The sequence below is a fragment of the Myotis lucifugus genome, unplaced genomic scaffold, assembly GCF_000147115.1.
Source record: "Myotis lucifugus unplaced genomic scaffold, Myoluc2.0 scaffold_3, whole genome shotgun sequence".
NCBI classification, from domain to species: Eukaryota; Metazoa; Chordata; class Mammalia; order Chiroptera; family Vespertilionidae; genus Myotis; species Myotis lucifugus.
Window position 1 is genome coordinate 6344873 of NW_005871051.1, and position 14393 is coordinate 6359265.

The following is a 14393-nucleotide window of genomic DNA, read 5'->3' on the forward strand; positions in this document are numbered from 1 at the left end:
CAGCACATTGCTTATTTCAAATCCTAAGTGTCAAGGGAAAGAGGGCTAGTATGTTATCGTGGAATAATCCTGTGTTTGGTCCAACAGGACTGAGTTGGAGTCTGTTATCAGTTTGAGTCTCGGTTTCCTTATCCAGAACACGGGAGAACGAGACCCTGCATTGCTGTGAGAATTAGAGAAAACGTGTGTAAAGGATGCAGCATCTAGGTTATTGCATGATTGTCAGCGTTTTGGTTATAACATGTACAAGATGTGAACACAAAGAGGCAGGAAACCCCTAAGAAAATTCAAACAGGAAACAGAGACAGAGGAGTGGACGGGGGATGAAGAAAAGCCGGGGAGGGCCTGGGGCTCAGGGTCCTGGGGCGCAGACCTCCATCCGTAGTACCACCAGGCTCCACACCGCACTGGCCCTGGTGACTCCTAACCTGGGAGCCTGGCCAGGGCTGGGCCAGTGTTGTTACCTCAGGGCTGGGCCGCCCCACCCGCCTCCTGTTTGTGCAGAACCTCCCCCACATTTCTGCTAGCAGCCCGCTCAGACCCAAGGGGAGCCCCTGCCCCCCCCCCCCCCATCTGAGGGGCTGGGCCATGGCTTCGTGCAGATTTGAGCCACTGCCCAGAGGTACGGTTCCTCTCCCCAGACCTTTTTCAAGGAAGAATGGCATTTCACTTGCCTGTCTTTAAAACCGACAGGGGTTATTACTACTAAATGTAGTCAGCATAAGTGCTTTCCATGAGGCACGTCCAGCTTCCTGGTGTTTAGTATGCAGGCTGACGACCGTCACCTCCGCTTCTGAATGGTTGGAAATTGGGCATCTGTCTCTTTAAATAAGAAACACTACTTGTCACTCCTCTGTCCTCCTGTCTTAGGAATCAAATTTATTCTCTAGTTCTTTCTGTTGAGAGAGTTTCTTTCTCAAACACCAGATTCTGCCCTTCTGCCGCAGGGACACGTTTGCACCGTTCCCTGGTGACGTTTAAAAGCCCTGCTTAACGTGCCAGTGAATTCTGACTGTGCTGAACAGAGGCAGGAAGTGGTGAGAGACGAAAGTGAAAGGAAAGTTACTGGAGGCGGTTCCATCCCCACCCTTTTCTTCCTGCTCTGTTTCATGGTTTCCCTCGCCCGGCTCTGGTCGTGTGGAATGTGATCGTGTGAAATTAGGAGATTAGGAGCCTTGGCGTCGGGGGCCTGGTGACTATGGTGCTGCTGGGACAGGGGGAGCAGGTGAGTGCCGCTGCGGAGTGGCTTCTGGACACCACGTTGCTGGGACTTGCCGAGTGAGGACGCCTCTGGGTCCCGCCAGGATCTCCACGTGTGTTTCTCTCTGAGCTACAGCCACCGGCCTTGCTCCTTCTCAGCTCTGGAAATCTCCAGTTCCTCTGCTCGTTTCTCAGTCTCCTCAAACCTCAGCGGCCTCAAGCATAGACAGTGTCTCCCTCCTGCTGGAGATTCCACAAGACTTTATGTTTTGCTTCCTCTCTGTTTGGTGCTGGGGCAGAGGGCTACGTGAATCCTTCTGTCACCCAATGTCCTGGGTCCTTGGTCTCGAAGGCCCACTGTCCCTTTCTCCCCCTGCCCTCTTCTAGGTTCTTTCTTGATCCTCGCTTCCTACCCTGGGAGGTTCCCAAAAGACAGCTCTTGAAATCTTTTGATCTGTATCCCTGAATGGATCTGTGTCTTTGCAAAACCTGTCGTTGCTTTGTGTGTGGGCACTATTTTTTAACTATGTGACCGGGAGCAAGTACTTTCTCTGTGCTTCTGCTCATTAAATGGGGTTAATATTAATACGACATCATGAGGTGATTGTGGGCATTGCAAGGTGATAAGAGGTAGTAACTGCTTGCGCCTGGCTGGCTAAGTACCCAACAAGCGTTAGCAGTTGTTATGACAAATGTATTACTTGTATTATTTTACTCATTCTGTTTCCTTTTTTAAAAGTAAGCACTTTGTGTAGTTTACATTCTGTGTATTTCACCAGGTTCCACTTTCTAACCACTACACAGTATTGAGAGATGGACGGCTTCCCCAGTTCTCTATAAGGACTTGCCCTCTGACCCTTGACCTGATCCAACTTGCAAATCTTTGCCAACTTGATAGGGTTAAAGTGGGTATCTCCTTGCTTTCTTCTGCATTTCCCAGGTTACGACGAGTTTAAGTGTCACTGATTCACTTTGGCTATTTGAGCACCAGGTCAGGGAACCCCATGTTTGCACCCGTTGTCTGTCTACAGGGATTCTTTTCTTGTCCATTTGCAGGAAACCGTTGTATGCTCCAGACAGCACTAGTCCCGTGGCAGGTGCTGGGAACACGGGCATGAGAGATGCAGCCTCTGGCCTTGTGACGCTCAAAGCCTAGGCCAGGAGCTAGTCACAGAACAGAGGGACAGGGCTGGGCTGGGTGCTCAGGAGGCAGCGAGGGTCGGGGACTCCCCCTGGGCCAGGATTTAGCACCAACAGGATTGCATTCTGTTTGTGTTTTCGCTCAGTCTTTATGAGCAGAATCAACGGTGTGAAGGACACCGGTGTTACCTGGCACCTTTACCTAGCCCAGTGATGGCGAACCTTTTGAGCTCGGCGTGTCAGCATTTTGAAAAACCCTAACTTAACTCTGGTGCCGTGTCACATATAGAAATTTTTTTTTATCTTTGCAACCATAGTAAAACAAAGACTTATATTTTTGATATTTATTTTATATATTTAAATACCATTTAACAAAGAAAAATCAACCAAAAAAATGAGTGTCATAGGTTCGCCATCACTGAGTCCTAGCCCTTCTCGGGGGACGAGGCCTGTCCAGACACCTCACTCAATCCTCTGAGCTGTAAGATGGGTCTACGTCATCTGGAAGCTTATATTCCAATGTGGAAAGAAAAAAAGGAAGTTTCAAGGAAAGAGGTGTTTTTTGTTTGTTTGTTTCTACTTTTAACATCAGAGAACATCTCAACTGACTGACAGCAAGAAGGCCGGGCTAATGTGTGTTTTGTTCACTGTTACGTCTCCCAGACTCCAACCATGATGAGGGCCCGAGGATTGCCTCTTGGGGAAGGTTGGCTGGGTTGATTCCAGGGTTTTGTAAGCCACTGAGGGTGGGACCTGGTGGCCTAGGGGCCCATGGAGGTGACGCTTGTATTTGAGTGTCGATGGGAAAACCACGAGACTTAGCTGTGGGAGTTGGCAGACCCTCTGTGAGCTGTGGTGAGTGTCCCCCCAGTTTCCAGATCTCAACATCTCTCCGACGTGCTCAATCAATATTTATTGAATGAAAACATCAAAATTATATTTTTTATGTTTTTAAATATATTTTTTATTGATTTCAGAGAAGGGAGAGGGAGAGAGAGACAGAAACATCAATGATGAGAGAGAATCATTGATTGATTGGCTGCCTCCTGCACATTGAGGAACGAGCCCACAACCCAGGCATATGCCCTGACTGGGATTGAACCCTGATCTTCTAGGCAAAACATAATATTTATGATAAACCTAGACTATTGGTAAATTCTGGAAGTAAAAAGAAAACAAGCTTAGTCATCATTTAGTCCAGCTTTCTAATTTTGGAATATGGTAATGAAACTTGCCTCTAAAACACCCAAGCTTACAAAGCTAAAACTAACAATTTCTTATTATGAAATTGTGGGAGGTGCCACACACAGTTAAAACAGGAAGTAAAAGCCTGCTTCACTCTTCATTCGGCTTAAACTCTTGGCTTGGCTAGACGAGCGGAAAGCAAGCAGCGGTGAGGGTCCCAGGCCTGTGAAGAACAGCGGTGAGGGTCCCAGGATTTGCCTTTGGTAAGGTCAGTTGGGCCTCTGGGGAGGAAGGCCTTTGATTCTAGGGTTTTCTAGGCTGTTGAGGGTGGGATCTGGTGGCCGTGGGCTCCTGGAAATGAGCCTTATGTTTGAGCCGAGAGCCTGTGGGCCCACAGATTGCACATCTCAAGGCCTCTCTAGCTTAGATCTGTGGTCGGCAAACTGCGGCTCGCGAGCCACATGCGGCTCTTTGGTCCCTTGAGTGTGGCTCTTCCTAAGCCTTAGGAGTACCCTAATTAAGTTAATAACAATGTACCTACCTACCTATATAGTGTAAGTTTAAAAAATTTGGCTCTCAAAAGAAATGTCAATCGTTGTACTGTTGATATTTGGCTCTGTTGACTAATGAGTTTGCCGACCACTGGCTTAGGTTGATGCATTCCTGTTTGTTTTTTCTGAAATGCTCCAAGTACAGTGATTCTTATGCAGGTGAAACTTGTCAAAGAATAGAAAGCAAATGTTACATCTCAAAGAACTTTGCTGCTACAGCTAACCATTTCTCAGCACGTACCCACCCAATAGATGCCCACTAACATGAACACACATAAACACACACGCACACATGCACACAGCCCTAAAAATTCAATCATTTATTTATTTATTTTGAGAAATTTAAAAATTACAGAGGAAATTACTAACAAAATTTGAGACTGTACTTGTGGGGTTTAGCATTTATAGGTGAACCTAGGAATGTCATTCAGTTTGAAAATGACAGGGTTTTGTTGAGGTTTGAACACCTTCACTGGGCCGTGCGAAAGCGCTGGTTTCAGGGCCTGCGGGGACAGTGTTTGTGTGCAGAGTGGACAGCTGGCAGGTTCTGGGGGAGCCCCCACTTTGAGGTGGCCACCCCGGACGGGAGGGAGTTGCCACGCTATCACTGTGGGCTGGGCCTGCGCCATTTTCAAGTCCTGTTGAGCTTGGAATGAGGTGCAGGTTTTTGTCTCAGACGATGACTGCAGGTTTTGGATTTCTTTTCCCGTTATCCATATCCCTAAAGGATCTGGGATGCTGCTAGAATATTGCCAGGATTGTTTGTGATTAGATGAGATTTATTTGTAGTTAAATCGTGGCCATAAGACAGTGGTGGATTTGTGGCTGAGGTCTAAATTTAGGCTTCAGCATGTACTGGCTCGGTTTATAAGGTTCTGACCTCTCTCTCCTATAGTGAAGTTAAGAATTCCTGTTTTTGTGCTTTGGGGTGATTTTTTGGTCTTTTAAAAATTTTTAAATAATTTTAATATTTAAAAATAGAATTATACTAGAGGCTGGTGTTGCTCAGTGGTTGAGTGTCGACCTGTGAACCAGGAGGTCACGGTTCAATTCCCGGTCAGGGCACATGCCTGGGTTGTGGGCTCGATCTCCAGTGTGGGACATGCAGGACGCAGCCAATCAATGATCCTCTCTCATCATTGATGTTTCTATCTCCCTCTCCCTTCCTTTCTGAAATCAATAAAAATATATTAAAAAATATATTAATCTAACCAAGTTTCTAGCTCATCAGTTTGTTCAGTAAACTTAGGCCTCAGGGTCCCTATAGTTAGAACCCAGTGCCTAGCAGCAGCCTGTGGTTATTGGTGTAGAACAGGGGTGGGCAAACTTTTTGACTCGAGGGCCACAATAGGTTCTTAAACTGGACCGGAGGGCCGGGAACAAAAGCATGGATGGAGTGTTTGTGTGAACTAATATAAATTCAAAGTAAACATCATCACATAAAAGGGTACGGTCTTTTTTTTTTTTTTAGTTTTATTCATTTCAAACGGGCCGTAGTTTGCCCACAGCTGGTGTAGAATCTTGTGCAGGCGATTGCTTTCCAGGCACTATGACTAGAAAACTAGGTGACACAAACAAACAAACAAACAAACAGACCGACTGTCAGTCGTACCAGTGTGTGCTGGAAACCTGAGCCAGGAAAGAAACCTCACTAGCATTTACTAAGTGGCCATTTTGATACGATGCAAAAATCACTTAGGAAACATTGTCATGTTTCGGCAAAGATGATAAAACGAGCGCGATGAGCTGGCTACAGAGGACAGGAGCCCAGCCCCAATCATGTTCTAACTAAACTCCTGTTCGAACTACAGGGACCCTGGGGCCTGCGTTTACTGGACAGTCTCATGAGCTAGAAACTTTGTTAGATTAATATTTTTAAAACGTATATATATTTTTATTTATTTCAGAGAGGAAGGGAGAGGGACAGAGAAAGAAAAACATCAATTAATGAGAGAGAATCATTGGCCTTGAATTGTAATATACATACAGGGTGGGCAAAGTAGGTTTACAGTTGTGAGTACACGAAACACAGAGTTTATTCTTGAATTATCATGTGTTCGTTATTGTATTGTAATTAATAATAATTATTATTAACCTACTTTTGCCCACCCCTGTATATATATACTGTCAGAAAACACTTTTGAACAAAAGCTTTAAAAAGGTTTATTTCTTTTGACTCTAATACTACTTCTGGGCAATTAGTCTAAGAAAATAATCAGAGGTGTACATAGAAATTTGCATTTTAAGATCATCCTAAATGTAATCAGAGACTGGTTGCATAAATTATGGCCCATGCATTTGATTAGCCGCTTTATAGATTTTAAAATTCATATTGCAGAAGAAAAAATGAAGACATCAATATACTTACGACATTATCAATGGAAAAATACTCCTACACCTCAAGAATATGGTGTGTTCAATTGTGTTCCAATTATGTCCCAATTAGTTAATTAATTATCTGTCTAGATTTAGTGGGACAAACGCAGGTGACCAGGAGTCAGCAATAACGGCCTATCCCCTGGTACTTCAATGTCTAGAGAGCTGAGCCAAACCGGAACACATGAACACACAAGACAGAATTAGTATGCAATCACACAGGGTTTATTTACCTATTCCTAGTGGGTCCTAGGCTCCAGCAAAGGCCACCCGGCGATGCACACCAAAAGACGGACGACGAAGACAGAGACAGACAGGCGGCCGCAGTTGGTTCAGGCTCACACAGCAGAGCAGTCAATCAGGGGCTTGTCTCACGGAGTGACGTGGAGTCCTCCTCTCAGGCAGGAGACATCAACTGGAGAAAATCTGGTGCTTATATAGCCAGTAGTAAACAACTGTGTCTTATCAGTGTGGGCCAGACGGCGTGCCTTTGCTAGGAGCAGGATGTTTACGCTAAGGGCTCAGGGCATTCACATCAAGATAGTGGGGGTTCACCACATTTTGGAAGTTACAGAGTATTGGGGTCTTCACACAGCAAACATTTCACACATTAATTATTTCACACAATAATTATTTCCACACATTAGAAGGGTTTCCTTATGACCATAACATTATTATAACAAATTGTGAGGGAAAATATATAGACATAAAATATTTGGTACAAAAGACAGTAAAGTATTATTAGGTGTTTATCTTAGGATGATGGAATCATAGGTAATTTTGATTTTTTCTTTTTATCTTTATTTTGTAAAATGAATACAATAAGGATTGTTATCATCAGAAAAAAATAACTGGGGAGGGGGAAAAAAGAAGATTCTGCTTGCATTAGACTCTCTGGTTGATTTTATTCTGTAAAATTAGATTTTAACACTGGTTAGAAATGATATAAAATTTTAAAGACACTGAATCCAATGGTACCCAACAGGGCTGGACCTAGTTTAGGCTCATTCGAGTATATGAATACAAATGGATCTTTAAATAGAGATTTTAATTTAGAGGTTTGTACGTACATTTATAATGCACATGGTAAAAATTTGAAATGGGGAAAAATGTTTTTTCCGGTTCACCCATAGGCCTTCCCCACACTCACCCAGGCCTGTTTCCTCTTCTCCGAGGCAACCACCAAGCAGCCTCCTGCGTGTTTTGTTCAAAGATCTATGAATTCTGAAATCGATGCACCACTTAATAATACATCACATAGATCACACATACCCAACCATGATGCCCTTTCCATTCTTTTTAATAGTTGACTAGAGTGCATCGGACATGGTTAAAAGCTTATTTAACTCTTCTGATTTTCACTAAACAGTTGTTTCTGCTCCTTTATTATTTCAAGCAATGCTGCCATGAATAACCTGTACATGCGTTTCGTACACTGATGTTTAACACTTTGAGCGCCAAGCCTGTTTAGTCTTCCTTTCTGTTTCAGTCACTGGTGTCTGACAGGGCGCTTAACGTGTTAAGCTAACGTAGGGGGAAAGTCCTGCAAGTTAAATTGTGGGGTCAAAGGAGCTGTACATTTTATATTTTGACAGATGTGGCCAAATTACCCACCTACCTTTTTTTGTTGTTGAAAGTGGTCTTTTGTAATTTCAATTTGCGTTTAAAAAATTGATTGTGAATGAGGTTAAACATCTTTTCAAATGTAAAAACGCCATTAGTTATAAAAAAAAATAAAGCCACTGGTACTTTTTTCTCTGTCTACTTATGATCTTTACCCATTTAGGCATTGGATGGTTGTCTTTCTCTTTTTTCCTTAAACTGACTTATAGAAGCCCTATTTATTTATTCCTTTTATTTTTTAAAATTTTTATTATTTTTGCACCATTTTCTTTCGCTCTTCTCTTTTTTCCTCTCATTTTTCTTCTCCTTTCCCCATTTTAGTTTTTCTCATTCTTTTCTTTCGCCTCCCCCTTTATTTCTTTTTAAAAAATAGTTCTTTATTATTGAAAGTATTACATATGTCCCCTGTTTCCCCCATTGACCCCCTCCAGCTCACCCCCACCCCTGCCCCGGGTCCTCACTGCCCCATTTGTCTGTGTCCATGTAGGAGTCCTATTAAAAAAAAAATTAGTCCCTTTCCTATTACATATTACTGCCCATTTTTTCCCAGTGCAAGATTTATTTATTTTTTGGAATTTTGTGGTTTTTTTTCAGAATATTTTAGTTTTTATTTAAATACACTTTATCAATTTTCCTTTGTTGGCTTTCCGGTTTTCTGTTATACTTAGTCCTTCTAGTTTTTTTTTTTTTCTTGTAAGAACATGCATGTGATTGTGTCACTCCTCCGTGATCTTGTCTCCATGCCTGGGGTTCTCTCCTCAGGTTCCCCAAAAGCCTCACTTCCTGCCCCTCCTCCACGCACTTGGTTCCACTCTCTTAAACACAAGAACACACCAGGCTGGTGTTTAATGTTTAATTTCATTTACGCAGAGGATGCCTGCATGCTTTCTCCTTAGCACATTCCTTTTCCTCACTCCCCCCAGCGTTGTCTCTTTCCCCGCCACCTCCAGGAGGAACAACTGGGTGAGTACGGTATGTCTCCCTCCAGATTTAGCTTTTACACACGTGTCTGTAGTCACTGAAAATCTAATTGTATTGCTTTGAGTATTTTTAAAAAGTAGGTGTATGATTTTTTTGTTATATTGCAACTTGCTTTTTTCCCTCACTGTCACCATATCCCTTTGTAGTTCGGAAGATGGAGTGCACTTTTTAACCTCTGCACGATATTGTGTGGCACGATTACGCCTTAGTTTGCCTAGTGTCCCTGCATTGGAGGACATGTGGGGTGCTCCTAGTTGTTGGAGGTTACCCGTCACGCTGTGATGAGACGCCAGGAACATACCCTGTTGAGCACCCAGGTGTGTTTCTATAGAGTGTGGTTTAGGGGATGAGCTTGCTAGTTTGTCTCTTTATATGTCCGGCAGTTTTGTTTGTAGCACTTTGAATATCTTCTGCGAGGTGCTGGCCCCTTATTTAAGATGTCGTTTGAACAAAGGCATTTTCATGATAACCGATTGCTTCGGCCGTGAGACTTTGTGAATCCAACGCAAAGTGTGTCTTTTGAGATAACTATCTGTTCAGTTTCCTGACTCAAGAAGACTTGCCCAACAACTGTGACAATGAATGTGATGTCTGCAATGACCTCACTAAAACAAGCCCAAAGTGCCATCGGCAGAAGTGCAACGTGGCGCTTCCGATGATGCCTGCCGCCCTCTCAATATGATTTTTTAGCAGTAAAGAAATAGAAAAATGCTTTGATATATCCACGTGATAAAAAATCTAGAAACATTAGAAATATGGCAAAGAAGAATATTTAACGGTAGGGATTAATGTTTATTTTAAATGTTAAGTGGGGGCTGGTGTGGAGGGGATGTGTATACACCTGGATATGCAGCCTGATCTTAATTTTTATATAAATGTGTGTGTGTGTGTGTGTGGGGGGGGGTATATGTAATGATAACTGGGACTATGTTATAACTCATTTTAAAATTTCACCAAAAAACCCCACTGGTTTTATAATCAAAGTGCAGATAGGAAGGTGGTTTTTAAAAGGCTCAAAGTCCTTTTGATCACTTAAAAAAATTTAAAGCTTACTGTTAGGCTCACCAAAGGAGGAATGCATGAGGCCAAAGTGGTTCTGGATTATAAATTTATTAGTTCATCTGGATACCACATGGGCTGTGCCCCCAAATGGCACCAGCACCCAGAGGTGGGAGTCAAAGGTTTTTAAGGGACTCCAGGTGGGCAGAGAATTCCCTGTGCACGTCCGGATCCTGGGAAGGTCTGCAGGGGAGAGGTGATGGTCTTAGCAAGTGGACTGTGCTTTAAGCAAAAGGGAATGTCTGTTGTGAAGTGGTCTAAGGGTCAGTTTCCAGGGGAGGGGGAATTGATTCAATTATTTGATCAGACCTAACACTTACCTTAATGTGCAAATCAAAAGTATTTCTATTTTAATATCATATGTACAAAATATATGGGTCCTGGTTCACTACCTCTGCTTAATACCTCTGAGTGCAATCAGGATTTGCATTTTCACCCAAGAATGTCAGTAAATGCAGGGAGCTTGAAGAGCCGGGAACCATCTGCTTTGCTTTAGGAAGGAAAGGGGTCTAAACACGTTAAGGTTATTTGAGGTTAAGGAAAGTGCCAAAGGCACAGAGTCTGTGGGACTGAGGGGATGACGGAGCCGGATGGGAAGTTCAAGGTTTCCTAGTCCAAAGTTCTCACCCAGCAGCTCTCCAGGCACCTATTAAGGCAAGGGAGAGTCGGAGTAAGACTTCAACAAAGCCACCTTCTACTTTGCAGAGAGTTGGAAAACCACTGCTTCCAAGTGCATTTTCACATTTATTATTCCTACTGCACCCTGATCACAACTCTTCTGACCATTGGCTAGTTTATAGATCTACCATCCCAAACAGTAAGCTACTTGAGAGCAGGAGCTTATCTGTTTGTTTTCTTCCCTCTACCCACAGCAAAATGCCTGACGCGTATTGTAAATGATGTCATAGCATTTGATGAGGGAACCAAGCAGTTAATGGTGCTTTTCTTCCTCATCATAATGTTGTGTGTTGACCTAGGCTACAGCTACATTTGACCAACACGGACAAGCATGGATTTCAGCAATTGTCTGTATGAGATTGGGGAAGCACTGAGCAGTGATGAGGTGGCCTCGCTCAAGTTCCTGTGCCTGGACTACATCCCACTAAGGAAGCAGGAGCCCATCAAGGATGCCTTGATGCTCTTTGAGAAACTCCAGGAGAAGAAAATGCTGGAGGAGGACAACTTGTCCTTCCTGAGGGAGCTGCTATTCCGAATCGACAGGCTGGATCTGCTGGAAAAGCGCCTGAAAACCAGCCAGGAGCAGATGCGGAGGGAGCTTCAGATCCCGGGCCGGGCTCAGATCTCTGCGTACAGGTGGGGACCATCTCTGCAGCCTCAGCACGGGAGGGGCGGGGAGCGGACACATCCCTGTGGGAGGGTTGATTGCAGGTTGTTGATGTAGAATGACTTTGGAGGCTCTGAGAAGATGTCCTATCAGGGCCGGGTGAAGAAATGTGGAGACCTGATGTAGAATTCAGAGAGAAAAAAAAAAAAGCTCAAACCATAAAATAAAAATTGTAAAGTGAAACGTTACCTGCAAGTATGCTGCCATTAAAATAGACCTTTCTAAATGTTTTAACTCTCTTTCTGATATGTGTCTGTAGTCTTGGTGTTTCTGTTTTCTTGATGCCCATGTCTATCTATATCAGGGGTCCCTCAAACTTTTAAACAGGGGCAGTTCATGTCCCTCAGACGTTGGAGGGCCGGACTATAGTTTAAAAAAAACTATGAACAAATTCCTATGCACACAGCAGCGGCAAAAACACCGGGTGGGCTGGATAAATGTTTTCGGCGGGCCGCATGTGGCCGAGGGCTGTAGTTTGAGGACCCCTGATCTATATATATAAAACCCAAAGCGACTGGTTGACTGGTTGCTATGACGTGCACTGACCACCAGGGGGCAGTTGCTCAATACAGGAGCTGCCCCCGGTGGTCAGTGCGCTCCCATGCTGGGCTCATGGCTGGTGAGCCTAATGCACAGTGGGGTCAGCATGAGCGGGAGCGGTGTGGTGCCAGGCCAGGGCTTGGGCTCCTACCCGGCTGCCTGCAGGCCACACTGGGGACCCCATCAGTGCACAAATCCGTGCACTGGGCCTCTAGTTTTGGATAAAGCATCACTACTTTTTACCCTGAAATCTTCCTCCCACTTGCTTGTGGGTGACTGTAGAAATTCTCAATGGAGAATTTCCCACACTAGCATTATAGAATCCTCCAATGAGGGACACACTGCCAGGCGTTCCAGATGGGCCAGGCCAGAGCCCTCAGAGATTGCTTAGCCCCCGTGAGGCCTGCTGCTGCTGAGAAAATGACACTGACTGGGGTGTCAGGCCTGCAGAAGGCCTTGCAGCTCAGCCCGTCCCCACCTGTAGGAGAGTCGGTAACCTAGGGTGATAACAAGTCACTGCCAGTTACATCTTCGTGATTCTCAAGACTTTAAAAATAGAGACATACTATCTACTTCTCTCTTTCAACAATCCTTCGTCTTGCAGAATCATCAGTCTAACCTCTGCCTCATTCTTCCTTTTGTGTCTGTTTGTCTGAAGCTCCCTCTTCCTATAAGGACCCAGTCATTGAATTAGGACCCACTGGAATCCAGTATGATCTCATTTCAATGAGATCACAACAGCAGAGACCTTTTTAAAATAAGGTCACAGTGATGTGTTCTGGGTGAACATGAATTGGGAAGGAGGATACTATTCAGTACTGGGTAATTTTGGTTTAATAGGGTTGTGAAGTTCTTTTAAGGGATTTTTTAATTAGGCACCAATTAATCCTAAAAAACAACATCCCCCAAACTAGGAAGCCTGGAAGCTCTCAGCTTCTGCCCACCATCTTGGTCTTCTGGAGGCTGTTGGGCTGAGACAAACTGTCAGTGCCGGACATGGCCTGTCCCTCCTGTGGGAGGGCCAGGGTCCCTGCCAGGGCAGGATCTGTCTGTTAAAATATTCAACATGTTAGTTTGGAGGTGGGGGGAGTAAAGCCAGCACAAGCACAAGCTACTGCTTCTGCATTGTTTATCATTAGCCAGTAAATAAAAAATATACTAGTATGATCGCTTTCCATTTATAAGAAACCACTAGACATTTAAAATGTCAAAGTAGAACTGCTACCTAAAAAATAAGTGTCATAGCCGAAACCGGTTTGGCTCAGTGGATAGAGCGTCAGCCTGCGGACTGAGGGGTCCCAGGTTCTATTCCGGTCAAGGGCATGTACCTGGGTTGCGGGCACATCCCCAGTAGGAGATGTGCAGGAGGCAGCTGATCGATGTTTCTCTCTCTCATCGATGTTTCTAACTCTCTCTCTCCCTTCCTCTCTGTAAAAAAGCAATAAAATATATTTTTTAAAAAAGTGTCATAACCTATTCAGGTTTATTTGTAGACAACGATGATACAAGAAAGCTAGTAGGTTTCAGTATGAGGAAAGTAAAAGGGAAAAATACCTGGTAGTCAAGTTGAAAGGGGCAGTGGCTTTAGATTGGACCCAGTCTTGGCCAAAGCGAGAAAGCTTTAGCAAAATACTTGCAGGGTACAGGTTCCACCAGAAGAAGGATGAAGCAGACGATAATACTAAGTAACTCCCATTTCTACTATTTTTAGAATTTTAATTTTCTAATTTAACTTGGAAGTTAACGTGTTTTTGCATTAAAGTTGTTTCCTTTACAACATAATAATGAAAGGTTTGCCGACTTATAAAACATCCCTTTGCTCATTGAACAAGCATATCCCCAAACCCTATCAGAGGTTAGGAAATAATAATGCCGTGTATCGAGCACTTAGTGCGTTGCCAAAAATTGGTTTAAGCACTGCAGATAAACGTATTCATGTAATCCCCAACACGTTCCAACGCATAGATACAGAAGCATCTGCGGTCTACAATGAAGACAAAAGTGTGTAATGTGTCTGAAGTCACGCAGCTCATGCGTGGAGGGACCAAGGCTCCAACATTCTTAGTCTGGGTCCCCTGCATTTAAACACTGTCCCTCACAACCCTCTGAGCTTATGGAAGCAAACAGGGCCTGGGCCCTTCTCTCAGGGGATTTGGAGAGCTTGATAAGCAGACAATTATTTGTCACCCTTTGGGCGATACAAAGGCACAGAGGGTGAATGCACTTAGGCAGTGCGTGAGCTGTTAGTGGATGAGTGGTTGTCTAAAGACAGACAAGGGGAGTGTGGAGAGGTTGAGGCATAAAGGGTGAGGGGCAGGGCAGCTGGGTGTGCTTGGAGAAGAGACAGTGGGAGGGTGGTGAGGAGTGGCCGAGATGAGGGGTAGTCTGGGCTC

The 14393-nt window shown here is 44.2% G+C and overlaps 1 protein-coding gene across 1 annotated transcript in view; it reads left to right on the top strand.

The window, feature by feature from the left end:
• The first annotated feature begins 906 nt into the window (after positions 1–906).
• The window catches only part of CASP8 (caspase 8), a 29783-nt gene continuing 16296 nt past the window's right edge, over positions 907–14393 (top strand). The window contains 3 exon segments of the mRNA XM_023760219.1: positions 907–1225; positions 9203–9373; positions 10988–11429. Coding sequence (XP_023615987.1) covers positions 11125–11429 — 305 coding nt within the window. The 5' untranslated portion in view covers positions 907–1225; positions 9203–9373; positions 10988–11124.